Below are 14,626 nucleotides of genomic sequence, written 5' to 3'. Positions count from 1 at the left end.
TCATAAACGCTTACGCTTAATACCGCACCATTTGATTACGTATGTACCATTTGGATTTCTTTCAAAGTATGTTGCTTAGGATATACATTCTGGTTGGAATGTAAGATGTCATTGAAGTAGCTGCATTCGGAAGGTGTCTGCAACAATACAAGCGTCGTGGTAAAAAGAGTGATGACGATTAGGATAGTCTAAATCCAATGATTAAGGACTGCAGACAGTGTACGCCTGAATTGAACACTGCATTTTAAAGTTATGTATTATTAAAATTGAATCTGACTTGTGTTAATATAAATGATAAAACAAAAAGGTTTTTGATGTACTTCTTTTTTACAACAAGCCTTTTCCTTTAATGGCCAATCCTAAGAGCTCTATCTAGTTTCATCAACGAACATATGAAAATGTATCCAGTACCGTCAGAAGGGGTGAAGTCGATCAAAAAATGTAGTTTTTCTTTTATTTTAGGGGGAATATATTGAAGAATTCGTTTTTAAAAAAATACATGTAATCCTTAGCATTTCAACATTATATCTAATGCTGAATATAGACATAGCCTATTGTACTTTTGGAGTTATTTTAATTGAAAAGTCGATCGGCTTCACCCCACCCAGTGGGGTGAAGCCGATCACTGCTTTTTTAAAGGCACATAACGGCTTCACTCAGGTACTGGGGTGAAACCGACCAATTTTTAAGTTGAAATAGCTCTAGAGGTATGGTAGGCTATGTTTTCATTCATTTTTAAAATACTAGAGGGTGTTCCTCAGGGACCTAACATATATGTAAATTAACAAATAGAATATTTTATGCTTAGAACATTGTATTTTCATTTAAAAAACAGCCACTATACAAACAATTATCTTACATCATGAAGAATTTTCACTCAATTTTTGAAATGTCAATATCTGGGAAAATATAGCGTCCACGACCGATGCCCTTAGGCTTCACTTTTGTTACAATTTGCGTGAGGGGAGTCTTGTCTACATCAGGAACATCTGGAAATACAAAATGAACCTGCTTGGATCCTCGTTTCCTTAAATAGCTGACTTCAGCGTCACTTTCAGCCATCTGAATTATTTGACCTATAAAATGTCTGTTCCTGCTACCAGTCGGAAATGATACCAATACAAATTCACCACTCTTGTAAGAACTACAGTTTTCACCTTCTTCAGTAGTTCCACCATAATCTATGACACTAGACCTACCAGTATCATCCTCGACAAATAGCTCTGAATCAGAATGCAACTGGTTCTCGTTTGATGATCTTGAATGCATATCATCACCCGACTCTACGAGATCACGAACTACTATTCCCTTGCCAGCTGCAACATTGAGACGTTTTTGCCTTGGGCGTTTCTCGGTACTTCCAGTGGTTTCCTTCCTTAATTCCTTTAAGTGGTCCACCAATGTGTCACTCCACCGTCTTTCCAATCCTTCATTTTCCCTCGGAGATTTTGGAAGTTTTTTAAGGACAGCTTCTCGATTTAGAGGAACAATGCCACATGCTGCGAATCCTGCCACAATGTTGGATGTTAGGTGAACACCCACTTCCTCGAAGGTCTTCTTCAGCATCTTAGGAAACTCACACTTGGGCAAGACTCCTCTGTTTTTCATTTTCCATTCTTCTAAGCACTTTCTCCAAGCTCCTTTTAGTGGGTGGAAGAAGGCTACATCAAGTGGTTGGCAAATGTGGGTGGTATTTGGTGCAAGTAAAATGAAGTCAATTTCGTTCTCTTCACACAACTGAATAACATGGAGAGAAAGATGACTTGAGAGGTTGTCTCCAATCAGTACTTTTCTACCGTTCAGCTTACGAGCAAACGGGAGCAGAATTTTCTCAAACCAGTCTTCAAATATCTCAAGGTCAAACCAACCGCTTGTGTTCCTGTTATACCCACTGCCAGGAATGCCATTTTCAATCCATGTTGGGTAGAGATACTTTGCTTTATATACCACATATGGTGGCAAAACAACACCTTCAGCTGTAGCTGCAATCATGACACTAACACTTGTCTTGGACGAATCCATGATTTTCTCTGCATGCTTTACTCCTCTTTTAACCAGTGCTTTACTTTGGCCTGGGTCATCTGTAAAGTTGGTCTCATCAAAGTTTATTATGTTACTAGGAGGCATATCTGCAACGTATACCTCCAGATTATCAAAATAATCATGAATAACTTCCTCACTAATTCCAGCACGACTCCTCTTGATATTTTGCACTAATCTTTCAGTAAGCTCCTGGTTTCTTTTTATAAAGCCTAAGAACCAGTCTCTTCCTGGTTTATTGTTCTTAAAACGTTTCTCAACTCGCCCAGAACGATTCAAATACCCCTGTACAACATTTCTCACATCATGTCGTTTCAAAGGAAAACCCCACTCTCCACACTTGATCAATCCATGTACTAAACATTCTTCGTCTTTTGAATTTAGAACAGGCTGCCCACCATAACTGTTTTTACGTTTGCCCTTCACCCACTCATTTAGCGTTGTATAAGGCACACCGTAACACTCGGATGCTTTACGAATGCTCAACTTTCCTTTCTTCACTTCCCGAACGGCATTTTCCAGATATACTGCACTGTAGTTCCTTTTTCCCTCCCTGCCCATCTTCTTTACGTACGTTCGCGGCATGATCGACTTCACCCTGCAAAATACAATAATTCAATTAATAGATCAGTGCTCGTCCTCACGACAAACTTTAGCCTTTGCAAATACATAAATCGGATGACAATGCATTCACTTACCAACTAACAGTCCGAAAACGGCTGAATTATATGCCTATAACGTGGTATTGTGACACTTTTTGTCTGACTTCATTCACAGGTCACCAAAATGCATGTGTTTATTTCCCACAGTGCCACTGAACGGTTATCCACAGAGAACATTCCACAGATAGAAAATACTCTGCAACTCATTGGCTTTCAAAGAGAATATATATCATAAAGTTTCCTGATTTGCCACCAGGTAGCAGTAGCAAAAATCATAACGATATATTGGCGATCAACTTCACCCCACCTGATCGACTTCACCCCTTCTGACGGTATAATTCTTGTTTGATCGTGCTACGGGTGAGTAATAATTAATGCATATGCATTAGCCCTTTATAGTGCAGAACTTTTTTGATGGATATTTTTAATTTTTTAAGTTATTCCTCAGCGACATCTTATTAAGGAAAATATTAATACAGATTGAATTTCAACGTCCTTCATAGTTATAGTTCCGGGGTTATCTGTGGAACTCAGACTTGAAAGGAGGTGCTGGTGGGAACGGGTCTACCTACGATAGTCAAAGATGAATTAAAAAATTTAAAATGAAGGTTATATTTCTTTTCAGATCTTAAATTTAAAAAAATAACAAGCTTTCAGATACATAGGTAGTTTGTACAAAAATAGAAAAACCATGAATTCGTAATTTACAGTCTTGAGCTTCAAGCTTCTAATTTATAAAGTCCCAAGATAACAAATGTTGCGTTAATTTAGATAGATAAGGAGAGATATCTCCCAAAACACAATTTTCAAGAGCACTTTGCCCCAACGGTTACAATTTACGGCCTTCCAAATGTATCACTCAGTAGTACACAAATATCTATTACCTAACCACAAAAGAGCTTATATGCTCTGCAAATTCTACCAAGGAGACAGCGCTCCCGAACTCTTACGGCCCACTCAAGGCAATCATTAACTGTTACAAGACGGAAAAGAGCGTCCCTGCTCAATACAATTACACCTTTAGGCCTCTCTAGGCACAACCTGCACTTTAGCATACCATATGAATTTTAGTTTACACAAGGGTATATAGTGCCCATTCTACTGGGCCTTCGAAAAAAAGAACATGTTTCTGGCCCAAACTCAAAATGTATGGAGGCGTACACTTGCGCTCCTAGAAAACTAAGGTAATAACCCATCTTGGGCTTGCAGAGGCTAATCCCACACTACTGAGGTGACTAGAAGGACAAATTAATTTATTTACAGGAGAAAACCAGCTACAAAATCGTAGTCACCTCAAGATTAATTGAAGGAGAATTCGAGAGGGTAACGCACTGTCTATCCCCGATTTACAGTTTAAGCCTTTAGAGATTACATGAAATTTTACATGAGAAAAAAGAAAGTTTACATTCTAGGAATTGGAACCTTTCCCTCGAGTTTAGCTTGCAGAGATAACTACAGAGATAGAAAACTGGTGGCCAATGCCTTGGCTGAAGTTCTGCCTGCCGAAGAATGAGGACCCCCGTCTCCTCTCTTAACACATACACTCAGTAATTCGGCGATCAATAAGACCAGTTAACTTGAAAAGGCGTCAGCTTTTATACCCGAGGGGAAGCTTCGAGAAGGCTCTGGACTAAAACCGGACACACCCTCTCATTTTTATTGGCGGATAAAATATCTACAAGAAACGTTTATTTGGCTGAAAAAAAAATACATGAAATTTCTGATTGGCCAGAAACCAACGCTGGCGGGATGAGTAAGAAGTGTTGCAAACCTTGAAGTATAAAAATAAGAAAAGTCAATTTAGTTCAGAAAACCTATACACACAAAATTTCTTCAAATCTCTAATTATCCCACTTTGCACCAGAGTGCATGACCTCAGTTCTTTAATAGAGACATCTATGGCGAAAAGTCCGAACTTCCTGTGATACACCATAACAAAACAAAGAAATCCAGTCAGTTTAGGAAACTTCAAAATAACATATTGCTCCATCATTTATCAGTGACGTCTCTTGGTCAACGTCCCAACTGCTTGTACTAGAAGTTTCAAAATTGATATGATAGATAGAGTTCTTCAATGCGTTTCATTTAAGTGTACGGGGTTGAGGTGTACCTCCCGGTACAATAATCATAAAAATAGTAGGCAATGTTTTAACCAGAAGGCACATCGGAAAATATAATATAATTTCGTGTGGCTATTTCTAGCCGAGTGCAGCCCTTGTAAGGCAGACCCTCCGATGAGGGTGGGCGGCATCTGCCATGTGTAGGTAACTGCATCTTATTGTAGTGGAGGATAGTGTTGTGTGTGGTGTGTGAGTTGCAGGGATGTTGGGGACAACACAAACACCCAGTCCCCGGGCCAATGGAATTAACCAATGAAGGTTAAAATCACCGACCCGGCTGTGAATCGAACCCGGGACCCTCTGAACCGAGGGCCAGTACGATGACCATTCAGCCAACGAGTCGGACATATCGGAAAATTATGGGTGGTGATGTGGTCCGTTGTTAATAAATTAACCACATTGAAAGAACAGTATTATATTGTTATACATGTTTATTTATTTCAATTTTATTACATATATTTACAGATTGAGGTCTAAACATTAGTGTGGTAAGGCTCAAGACATTTTTTTGCATAGATCTACCTTACAGCTAGAGCAAGGCAACTTTGACCTTTTTGGTTTTGCTCGAGTAATACAATGAGCACATCGCCTACATGTACTGGGCATAAGCAGATGACTTTCACCAAACTTGAAGGTCTTATTACCCTTGAACCTCGCTTTGGTAACAATTACCTGGACCAGAACCGTTGTTTTTCTTTACCTTAGAGGAAAATTTTGCTATCATTTCATCAGAAAGTAAACTCCTGAACTGTAAATGACTCACAATTTTTACAAATTCACTAGTTTCCTTATAGAGAATGAACTAATTTACAACAGCAGAATCAATCATGTAATAAAAGAGCTTCATCCAGCCTCTTCGTGACTTCCACGATATGTTGAAACTTGAGTGGTATTGATCACTTTTCAACTCCCCCCATATACTGGTTATAATCAAACACTGACAGGAGCATTCTATGGATTCCTTCTGACCTTTCTTATTCCGCCTGTTTACGTAAGTTTTAGCCTCTGGACTATGCATGTTACTAGCAATAATAACAGATTCCCTGCCCGGATCTTTCCATTTAGACACTGGAATATCCCCTGCCATTGAAAAATTACTTTCATCTAATTGCATAGAACTATCAGCTACCAAGTGGAATTTAGGAAAGAACTTTCTAGTTGATACAATTGTCCACAGCCAAACAATCCTCTGGATAGCAGATTAGATAGCAATGGAATGCTACAAAAGGATCTGTCAAAATAAACTATAGCCCAAAAATTCAAATAATTTCCTAAATTTCCTAAATTCCATTACAACCCTCTCTCCTAAAGAGTCACCACCACTACAGTCTTCTTTTCATTCATGAATATTAAAATTTAGCATGAATCCTGTCATAGCACAACATACAACAGAAACTTTATAACCCCTCTTTATCGGTTTCAGAGGCAAGTAATTCTTAGAGGCTGCTTCAACCTTTGAAAGCAGCCATGCTTTCATCTACAGATAAGAATCTTGAGGGATTGAAAGCCTGTTTTAAAACGTTATTCAAGTGATTTACTAGAGGTCTCACTTTATACAACTTGTCATAATTAGGTTCACCTCTCTTAGGCATGCAGCTGCTATCATTTAGATGAATGCACTTCAGTATCTCAAGAAGTCTCTTCACAGGCCTAATATCAGCAATTCTACCCACTCTACAATTTTGATTTGTGGACCAAAACAGCCTAGGACTGGGTAAAGTGTGAAATCCTATTATAATAAACATACTAATGTATGCTTTCAGTTCATCAATTGTCAAATATAAAGATGAAGACTTTTTTACAGCATACTTATTTGATTCAATACAAATGTTCATCAACAGAACTACAGTACAGAAATACTTTCAATGGAGACAGTCAATCTACAGGCACATTAGGTCCAAATGGCTGTGAAAATGAAAAATTCTGATGACCTTTTGGAGCAGTACCTACTTTGAAAAGTTGTACTTATTGTGAGGCACTGTCGGTGTCGGCAGATCAGATTCTGACTCCTCGTCAGAACTTGATAAATGGTGCATTGTCATCAGAGTCAAAATCCATATGCAGTGAGGAGTTATCAACATTGTTGGTAAAATTATCACCACTTCTGAATGAGAATGTCAATGGCAGGGCATCCTCCGCATCCGAGTCTCCACCACTCTCTGAATCAGCAGGATGTAGAGTTTCCAATAATTCTTCTATGAATGAAGCATCCAGTCTGTTCCTATTTGCCATTTCCTTCCTAAAATATAAAAAATAGGAATAAACGACTCCATGTTATAAAAGCATGTTGAAATGAAATGTCGTGATGAGGATGAAATGATGCAAACGTCATGAATACTCAGTCCCCGAGCAAGAGGAATTAGCCTTGGATGGGAACCGAACCCGGGACTCTTCAGGCCGAAACCTAGCATGCGAACCACTTAGACACTAAGCCAGAAAAACCATTATTATTATTATTGTAATATTACATTAGCACACACTGCTACAAACGCCACAATAACACCAGGCTATTAGACATCTTTGGTGAACAGCAGGCAGATGACTTTGTAGTTCCTCACCCCTAATTGAGCAACAAGTACAAGCAGTTAAACTTTTCTTGCTTACGTTATTCACATTCATAACCATAGGCCCTAATATGCCCCCAGTTACGTATTACAACTTTTCAAATCGTTGATCATGTTCAATACTTTGCCGTATAGTAAGTAAGGGATCAACAAAACACCTGCTTGATTGAAATTGCTCATAACATCTTAGCCGTACGTGGTTTCTGTAATATTTAAGTAAACATTATAAACATAAACCTTTGTGAAGAATGTGTCTCAATGTGAAACCTCTGAATGGCTTAAGACTTGAAAGAATCTCAGATGAAACACAGCCTACAAAAGGGAAACAATGAGATTAGTTTGAACTTACCATCACGCTTCACATAAGATGGTGATAAATATAGATATGAAATTTAATTAAGTCATCTCAGAGATACTATATAAATAATCTGAAATATATACAACAATGAACAAGTAATAAATACTCAGAGACGGCATACAGGAATGCACTTACCAAAAAATAAAACACAAATGTATTACTCAGTAGTCACACAGGCTTTGTGGTTAACGTCTTGACCACAATAACAAAGCACTGCTGCCATCTCTTGACCTGCAGCTGAAACTCCATTCTGGTTAAATATATGAACGCAAAGCGTTCCTGCAAACTGCAGCAAAGGATAAAAATCGAAATTTAAAAATAGTTTAGGAATTATGGGACATTTTGCATCTTGGTTAAATATTTAACAACAAACCTATAAAGGGTTAAAAGATTATATTCCAGTAATGTATGTCTCAGAAATGGCATCAGTATTCCAATAAGTCTTAACCTCTTTATTAAGGAAAGTAGCGCGAACACACTTCGGATATAAAGAGAAGGATTAGATTTCTGAGTGATATAAATCATAATATGGTTCTTGGCGTGGGTTACTGTAGTCATGTCCTAGTTCGTGAACCATGGGCAATGGCTGAGTGGCATGAATTTACCAAGCTCAGAACATTTTAAGCAAGTTAGGACCCATGGGGGTAATGGAGTCCCACTCCCATTTGACAGGCGAGGGACTCATTGCAAACAACTTGGCGAACGAAACGGAATTCGATGGGGAGCTATCAGTATTAATGGGGATTATGGAAGAAAGAAAGTAGAACTGGCTGAGTCAGCAAAGAAGACGCATCTAGATGCGCTACTAGTAAGTGATATTCGGGTAAGGGGAGATAACGAGAAAGACATAGGGATTATAAAGTGCACTTGACGGGTGCTAGAAAGGGAAGGTCAGAGTGTGGGGTAGGGCTGTTTATCAGGAATACCATTGCACGCAACATAGTTTCTGTTAGGCACGTAAATGAGAGAAAGATGTGGGTAGATTTGGCAGTTGGAGGAATTAGGACGAGAATTGTCTCACTGTATTCACCATGTGAGGGTGCAGATGAGGATGAAGTTGACAAGTTTTATGAAGCATTGAGTGACATAGTAGTCAGAGTCGACAGGAAGGATAGAATAGTGCTAATGGGAAATAAAACTGAAAGATACGAATGGGTGATTGGTAAACGTGGGGAAGATATCGAAGCTAATGGGAATGGGAAGCTTTTGCTGGACTTCTGTTCTAGTATGGGTATAGCTGTTACGAATACATTCTTCAAGCATAAGGCTATTCACCGCTGCAAATGGGAGGCTAGGGGTACCAGATCCATAATAGACTATATCTTAACCGACTTCGAATTCAGGGAATCTGTTAGGAATGTACGAGTTTTCAGGGGATTATTCGATGATACAGACCACTATCTGATCTGTAACGAACTGAGTATCTGTAAGCTTAGGGTAGAGAAAGTGAAATCTCTCTCCAAGCGAATAAGGGTAGGAAACCTCCAGGACGAGAAAATTAGACAGAAGTACGTGGATATGGTTAGTGAGAAGTTTCAAACAGTAGACAGTAAGAATGTTCAGGATATAGAAAGAGAATGGATGGCATATGGGGATGATGTAGTAGAAACAGCAAGGGAATGCCTAGGAAAAGCTGTGTGTAAAGATGGGAAATAGCGAACATCTTGGTGGAATGATGAAGTCCGTGCACTTTTTAAACGTAAAAAGAAGGCTTATCCGAAATGGCCCCAAACTAGGGCCGAGGCAGACAGGGATTCGTACGTAGATGAAAGAAACAGAGGGAAACAAATATTTGCTGAATCCAAAAAGAAGTCATGGGAAGATTTTGGTAAGGCTAGGTCAAGCAGCAGGGAAACCTCTCTGGACAGTAATAATGTCTTCTTAGGAAGGGAAGGAAAAGGGAAATGAACAGTGTTTTGAGTAATTCAGTTGAACTCATCATAGATCCCAGGGAATCACTGGAGAGGTGGAAGGAATATTTTGAGCACCTTCTCAATGTGAAAGGAAATCTTCGTGGTGGTGTTGCAAACAGCCAAGCTTATAAGGAGGAGGGAAATGATCTTGGTGAAATTACGCTTGAGGAAATGGAAAGGATGGTAAATAAACTCCATTGTCATAAAGCAGCAGGAATAGATGAAATTAGACCTGAAATGGTGAAGTATTGTGGGAAGGCAGGGATGAAATAGCTTCATAGATTAGTAAGACTAGCATGGAGTGTTGGTAAGGTACCTTCAGATTGAACAAAAGCAGTAAATGCACATATCTATTAACAAGGGAACTGGAAAGATTGCAACAACTATCGAGGTATCTCATTGATTTTTATACCAGGCAAAGTATTCACTGGCAACATGGAAAGGAGGGTGCGATCGGTAGTTGAGAGGAAGTTGGAGGAAAATCAGTGTGGTTTCAGACCACAGAGGGACCGTCAGGATCAGATTTTCAGTATGCGCCAGGTAATTGGAAACTGCTACTAGAGGAATAGACAGTTGTGTTTATGTTTCGTAGATCTAAAGAAAGCATATGGCAGGGTACCGAGGGAGAAGATGTTCGCCATACTCGGGTACTATGTAATTAAATGTAGATTATTGAAATCAGTCAAAGGCATTTATGTTGACAATTGGGTTTCAGTTAGAATTAATGGTAGAATGAGTTTTTGGTTCAGGGTACTTACAGGGGTTAGACAAGGCTGTAATCTTTCACCTTTGCTATTCGTAGTTTACATGGATCATCTGCTGAAAGGTATAAAATTGCAGGGAGGGATTCAGTTAGGTGGAAATGTAGTAAGCAGTCTGGGCAATGCTGATGACTTGGTCTTAATGGCAGATTGTGCTGAAAGCCTGCAGTCTGAGATCTTGGAACTTGAAAATAGGTGCAATGAGTATGGTATAAAAATTAGCCTTTCGATGACTAAACTGATGTCAGTAGGTAAGAAATTAAACAGAATTGACTGTCGTACTGATGATACAAAACTAGAACGGGTAGATAATTTCAAGTACTTAGGTTGTGTGTTTTCCCAGGATGGTAATATAGTAAGTGAGATTGAATCAAGGTGTAGTAAAGCTAATGCAGTGAGCTCGCAGTTGCGATCAATAGTATTCTGTAAAAAGGAAGTCAGCTCCCAGACGAAACTATCATTACATCGGTCTCAGACCAACTTTGCTTTGCGGGAGCGAAGGCTGAGTGAGTGGACTCAGGATATCTTATTCATAAGTTAGAAGTACCAGACAGGAAAGTAGCGAGAAGGACTGATGGTACAAACAGGTGGGAACAATGGCAGGAAGGTACACATAATGAGGAGATAAAGCTAATATAAGAATGAACTCGATGGATAAAGCTGTGCGCATAAAGCAGCTTCGGTGGTGGGGTCATGTGAGGCGAATGGAGGCGGATAGGTAATCTAGGAGAATAATGGACTCTGTTGTGGAGGGTAAGAGAAGTATAGGCAGACCTAGACGACGTTGGTTAGACTCAGTTTCTAACGATTTAAAGATAAGAGTTATAGGACTAAATGAGGCCACAGCACTAATTGCAAATAGAGGATTGTGGCGGCGTTTAGTAAATTCACAGAAGCTTGCAGACTGAATGCTGAAAGGCATAACCGTTTTTAATGACAATGTTTGTATGTATGTATGTATGTATGTATGTATGTATGTATGTACGTATGTATGTATGTATAAATAATATTGTAAGCTGCTATAAGTCTCTAGATTTCAATTCTCTGGGCTTAAACTCTAAAATTATAATCATTGAGTGTCCCAGACACTGAAAAAATAGGGGGTTACGCATCGGCTCAGACATTAACGTATTTAAAACCGCGGTCACAAAACTCCGAAGCTCTGACGTAATTCATTAGAGTTAGAATTATCTAAGGGATGTATATCTATTAGACTTCACACCTTTTCCCTAGCCCCGTACAAACAATTTATTGTCACCATCTTGTTCAGAAGTCCACGCTAAGCTCCGAAGACGTGAGGTTTGTCTCCAGATATGTGTTGCAATGTACAGTAGACGTGTTTCTTAATATCCCTTACGGATTTCCCGGAATTTAGGCTCAGCTCTGAAGCCCTTAAATTATACTCCAGTGATAAGCATTGCATATATTTTAAAACTTGCAGGACCTCTCTGAAAAGCAATGAGGTCACCCAGAATAATTATAGCGGCCATCTTGCATAGTCACGTTAAGGCCCCACACGTAGCTAGCATAACGTCATGTGAATTTAAGCCAGCACTAGCACTCTAGCTCTGCTACAAAGCCCAAGGTCACCCAGAACATTCAACGCGGTCATCTTGCCTAGTTAGGTTAATCATTCACACGTGGTCAGGTTGAAGTTATGCAATGTTAAGCGAGCACACCGGGTCAGATTTGAAACCGTAAGGTCGCTCGGAACAATTACAGCAGCCAACTTCCCTAGTTAGGTTAAGCCTGGGATTGAATCTCGAACTTTAGTCTGTAACGTTAACACCCCTGTGAGGTTAGGCATGGAGCCGATTCCGTGCCTGTTATGTTAAGCTAGCTCTCTTGGCTATGGTGTCGTTGTCTGTTAGGTTTCGCTTGCATATTTTGGTATCGAACTTGTGTCTGTATAGTTAATGCCCTTATTATGTTTATCCTGGAGTTGAACCCTGGACTGTGAAACCAGGCGGCGAAATTGAGCTATGAATTCTGAACAAGATAGCTAGTATACTTTGACTCTGCGACTCTGTGAAGTTAAGTCTGCACACGAAGCCAGCCACCCTACTTTTCAAATTACTCACCAAGTGAGTTCATGTAAATTTAAACATGCAATCTTTGTCAGCTAATTCCGTGAGCGGGAGGCCTCTCCCGGGCACGTGAGTTCGAGGTGGCCGTAGAAGGCCTCAGCGTGCACTACTCAGGTCGAACTTTACAGGGGCGTTAAACTTACAGGCCGGGCTGAGTGGCTCAGACGGTTAAGGCGCTGGCCTTCTGACCCCAACGTGGCAGGTTCGATCCTGGCTCAGTCCGGTGGTATTTGAAGGTGCTCAAATACGTCAGCCTCGTGTCGGTAGATTTACTGGCACGTAAAAGAACTCCCGCGGGACTAAATTCCGGCACCTCGGCGTCTCCGAAGACCGAAAAAGTAGTTAGTGGGACGTAAAACAAATAACATTATTATTATTATTAAACTTACAGACTCAAGTTCGATGCTCGAAGTCGATGATCGCAAAATATCATAAGCTTAAACTTACAAGCTTAGCCTAACTAGACAAGACAGCGAATATATATTTCTCTTATCAGATATTGTACAGAGCAACCTCAGGGCCTCTGAGCTGAGGTTAGGATTCTGAACAATATGGATACTATACATTGTTCTTGCGCGATTAATTAGGTTGTGTAAGGCGTAAATACGTATACATTGCAAATATAGGAATAACATTCGATTGCGACCTCAGGAACTCGGAGCTATTATTGGATGTTTGTACAAGATGGAAAAAATAAATTTTTCGTTTTGGGACTGGGGATGTGGTGTAAAGCGTAATACACATTAATTGATCAGAGAGTAATAACTTCGGAGAGTTAACTCATGGACTCAGTACTGAACGTGAGGTTCTATGCAAGATGATGACAATACATTGTTCGTATGGGACTAGGGATGTTGTATAAGGGCTAACACGTATGCATTTCTTATATAGGAAGAAATTTGGAGGGTGACCTCAGGGACTAAGAGTTGAACCTCTAATTCCGAAGAGAATGGCTGGGGAGGTGGTGTAAGGGCTAATACGTATGGATTGCTCGTATGGGTGTGGCATTACAGGATGAAATAAGGTACTTGGAACTGAGCGCCCGAGGAGTCAACTGCTCTGTTGTTTTCAGTGTCTGGAGCACTCAGTTGTTTTCCAATTTTCTCGCTAATAGATATGAACCCTAGTGACTTCTAATTGCCTAACGTACTGTTTTTGTCACTTATAGATTAAAACTTGGTGTTCAGAACAGAAAATCATTTCGCCCTAGAACTGTAGGGGGTTTGCGGACTTTTCACTCAATGCTGTATAGGCCACCTGCACATTTGGAGATCTTACATAAGATGAAATATAATTCTAACATCCATCTCAACTTCGATTTTGAAAGCGGTCTAACCGAGGGGGATAACCTGCTGAAAACGGCATGGTTATTAGAGAAAGGTGATGTTGAAACTTAGCAGAATATCACGTCTCTAGGTTCCCTTGGACGGAAGACTAGTTTAAGCTATGAACCACACAGCATACACGCAAGTGAATTCGGAACTGCAAACAGATGTTGACATGGTACAATTTATAAAATCATTGCCAGGCGTTAAGGCTTATGTCTCACAGAGTGAAGCACGGTAGGTGCGAATTTGTTTTCTCAGCAAAAAATCTACTCTACGAGCAGGCTCATTAACCTTGGAAGAATCTGATGAGAGAGGAAATAGAATGTTGATTATTTCGCATTTAGCCCTGAACCCGTACTTAATATGTAGTCTAGATTCTAATGCGATACTAAACATCCATCCATCTTTCCGATTTGGAAACGGTCTGGATGATGAGTAAGCTTATTGAAAACAGTGCGGTCGTCAGCTAAAAGTGCTTATCTAAGAATGACTGACGGAGGTGATGTTGAAACACAGCAGCATATCAAGTTTAGATAGATTTAGGCTCAGTAAAGCGCTAGCCTTTCGGGTCTTGAAAACTGCACAGTCATCAGCCCAAAGAGCTTTTCAAAGAATGACAGACAGAAGTAGTATAATAGACGGGTTCTGCGGCCTCCTCCTCCTCCGGCTCTCGGAAGAGGCCTCCTCCTCAGCCAGTGGCCTCCTCCTCCACCTCAGCCAGTGGCCTCCCAGTGGCCACCTCCACCTCCACCTCAGCCAGTGGCCTCCCAGTGGCCTCCTCCACCTCAGCCAG

At 40.1% G+C, this 14,626-nt stretch overlaps 1 protein-coding gene across 1 annotated transcript; it reads right to left on the bottom strand.

Moving 5' to 3' along the window:
* Nucleotides 1-873: 873 nt before the first annotated feature.
* LOC137498483 (uncharacterized) lies at nucleotides 874-2,845 on the bottom strand. Its single transcript, XM_068226036.1, has 2 exons — nucleotides 2,739-2,845; nucleotides 874-2,638 (listed from the first exon to the last, which is right to left on the bottom strand). Exon 2 carries the CDS (start codon nucleotides 2,623-2,625, stop codon nucleotides 874-876), a length of 1,752 nt encoding a protein of 583 aa, XP_068082137.1. The 5' UTR covers nucleotides 2,626-2,638; nucleotides 2,739-2,845.
* Between the last annotated feature and the right edge of the window lie 11,781 nt (nucleotides 2,846-14,626).

The sequence above is a fragment of the Anabrus simplex genome, chromosome 2 (assembly GCF_040414725.1).
Source record: "Anabrus simplex isolate iqAnaSimp1 chromosome 2, ASM4041472v1, whole genome shotgun sequence".
NCBI classification, from domain to species: Eukaryota; Metazoa; Arthropoda; class Insecta; order Orthoptera; family Tettigoniidae; genus Anabrus; species Anabrus simplex.
This window is presented reverse-complemented; position numbering and strand designations above follow the sequence as displayed.

Bases quoted from the DNA above. Each gene is read 5' to 3' on its own strand.
- LOC137498483 (XM_068226036.1), bottom strand. From the start codon at position 2,625: ATGCCGCGAACGTACGTAAAGAAGATGGGCAGGGAGGGAAAAAGGAAC.